This window comes from Cebus imitator, unplaced genomic scaffold (genome assembly GCF_001604975.1).
Source record: "Cebus imitator isolate Cc_AM_T3 unplaced genomic scaffold, Cebus_imitator-1.0 Scaffold102, whole genome shotgun sequence".
Lineage (NCBI taxonomy): Eukaryota > Metazoa > Chordata > Mammalia > Primates > Cebidae > Cebus > Cebus imitator.
Window position 1 is genome coordinate 2,470,660 of NW_016107417.1, and position 1,813 is coordinate 2,472,472.

The 1,813-nt window shown below is 57.5% G+C and overlaps 1 protein-coding gene across 1 annotated transcript in view; it reads left to right on the plus strand.

The window, feature by feature from the left end:
• The window catches only part of CATSPER1 (cation channel sperm associated 1), an 8,532-nt gene extending 7,293 nt beyond the window's left edge, over window positions 1-1,239 (plus strand). Inside the window, exons 10-12 of the mRNA XM_037741668.1 lie at window positions 400-469; window positions 813-927; window positions 1,073-1,239. Of these exons, the coding sequence (XP_037597596.1) occupies window positions 400-469; window positions 813-927; window positions 1,073-1,099 (212 nt within the window). The 3' untranslated portion in view covers window positions 1,100-1,239. The remainder of the gene's footprint in view (window positions 1-399; window positions 470-812; window positions 928-1,072) is intronic.
• The last annotated feature ends 574 nt before the right edge of the window (window positions 1,240-1,813 follow it).

Genomic DNA, 1,813 nt, shown 5'->3' on the forward strand with positions numbered 1-1,813 from the left:
CAAACTCCTGACCTCAAGTGATCCGCTTGCCTCAGCCTCCCAAAGTGCTGGGATTACAGGTGTGGGTCACTGCGCCCAGCCTTTCACTTATCGTTCAGATTCAGCTCATTGATGCTGCCTCCAGAAGCCTTTCCAGATCCCCAGCACTGGGCAAGATTTCTCTCCTCCAGGACCCTCAGCACCCAAGTTCATGCCTTAGAGTGTCAGCAGCTATCGGCTCCGAGGGCAAAGTCTCTCGTTCATCTGCATCTCCTTGAAGCACCTTGCAGGGCCCATTGTTTCCGGTGTTCTTTGATGAATGGGTTGACAAGATGGTGGGAGGGTGTGAATGGGTCAATGATGTGTAATGTGGTATGTGGATGAGTGGGTGGATGGACAGGTGGATGACTGACTACACAGTATGGAAGGTGTCGATGGGCTGTCGGGGTGGCTACAGGGAAGAGCAGGTGGATGGAGGGGACGGTGAGTTGTGAGTGGCTGGAGAGCCAGATGGGTGAGTGACTGAATCAGGAGGTGGGTGGATGGTTGGGCGGATGGCCGAGTGGGTGCATGGAGAGGTACAGGGCAGATGAATGGGAGGGTGGAGGGATGGGCAGTTAGGAGGATAAACAATGCCAGAAGCCTCTGTGCTACAGGCAGACGTGGGGCTTTCTTGTATGTGGAAAAGGAGACCTCCTGGAAAGGGAGCTCTGCGGTCATATAAATTGTGCAGGGAGGAGGCAGGCAAGAAGAGCCTCTGGGTGGCTTTGGGGCCCAGGAAGCCCAGCCGGCAGGTCAGCCCAGCCCCTGCCTCTGTGTCCCCCGGCCCACAGGCAGCAGGACTTCCTGTTCCTCTACCTGCAGCTGGTGGCGAGCGTGGAGCAGCATCAGCAGAAGTTCCGCTCCCAGGCAGCCATTGTCGATGAGATTGTGGACACCACATTTGAGGTGAACCAGGCAGGAACAGGAAGGGGCCAGCGAGGGGAACCCAGGGGCTTGTAGCCAGAAGTGGCCCTAAAATTCCCATGGGGATCTGGGAGGGCAGAGGCTGTGCTGGCTCATTCACCCAGCTGTGCCCCACCAACCTCTGCAGGTTGGAGAAGAGGACTTCAGGAACTGATCCCAGGAGAAGAACACCAGATACATACTTCAGCCCTGGCAGTCTGCCCGCCTGGGTGCGCTGGAGCAGATCCCCAGATCTGCTGGAATGATTGTCTGGGCCCTGCAGAGTCAGGGCTCCAACAGAGTTTTTAAACCCCAGGAGGCTCTATGTCCTCACTGGCTGGGCCTAGGCACAGGGAAGGGAATTGGTGAACACGCAACCTGAGTGGGTGCCAGTGTTGTGTGTGTGCCAGTGTTGTGTGTGTGCCGGCATTGCATGTGTGCTGGCGTTGCGTGTGTGCCGGCGTTGCATGTGTGTGTATGTGCCAGTGTTGCGTGTGTGCCAGCATTGCGTGTGTGTGCGCCAGGGTTGTGTGTGTATGTGCCAGCGTTGCGTGTGTGCCAGCGTTGCGTGTGTGTGTGCCAGCGTTGTGTGTGTGTGCCAGTGTTGCGTGTGTGCCAGCATTGTGTGTATGTGTGCCAGTGTTGCGTGTGTGCCAGCGTTGCGTGTGTGCCAGTGTTGCATGTGTGCCAGCGTTGCGTGTGTGTGTGCCAGAGTTGCGTGTGTGCCAGCGTTACATGTGTGTGTGCCAGCGTTGCGTGTGTGCCAGCGTTGCGTGTGTGTGTGCCAGCGTTGCGTGTGTGCCAGCGTTGCGTGTGTGTGCCACCGTTACATGTGTGTGTGCCAGCATTGCATGTGTGCCAGCGTTGCGTGTGTGTGCCAGCATTGCGT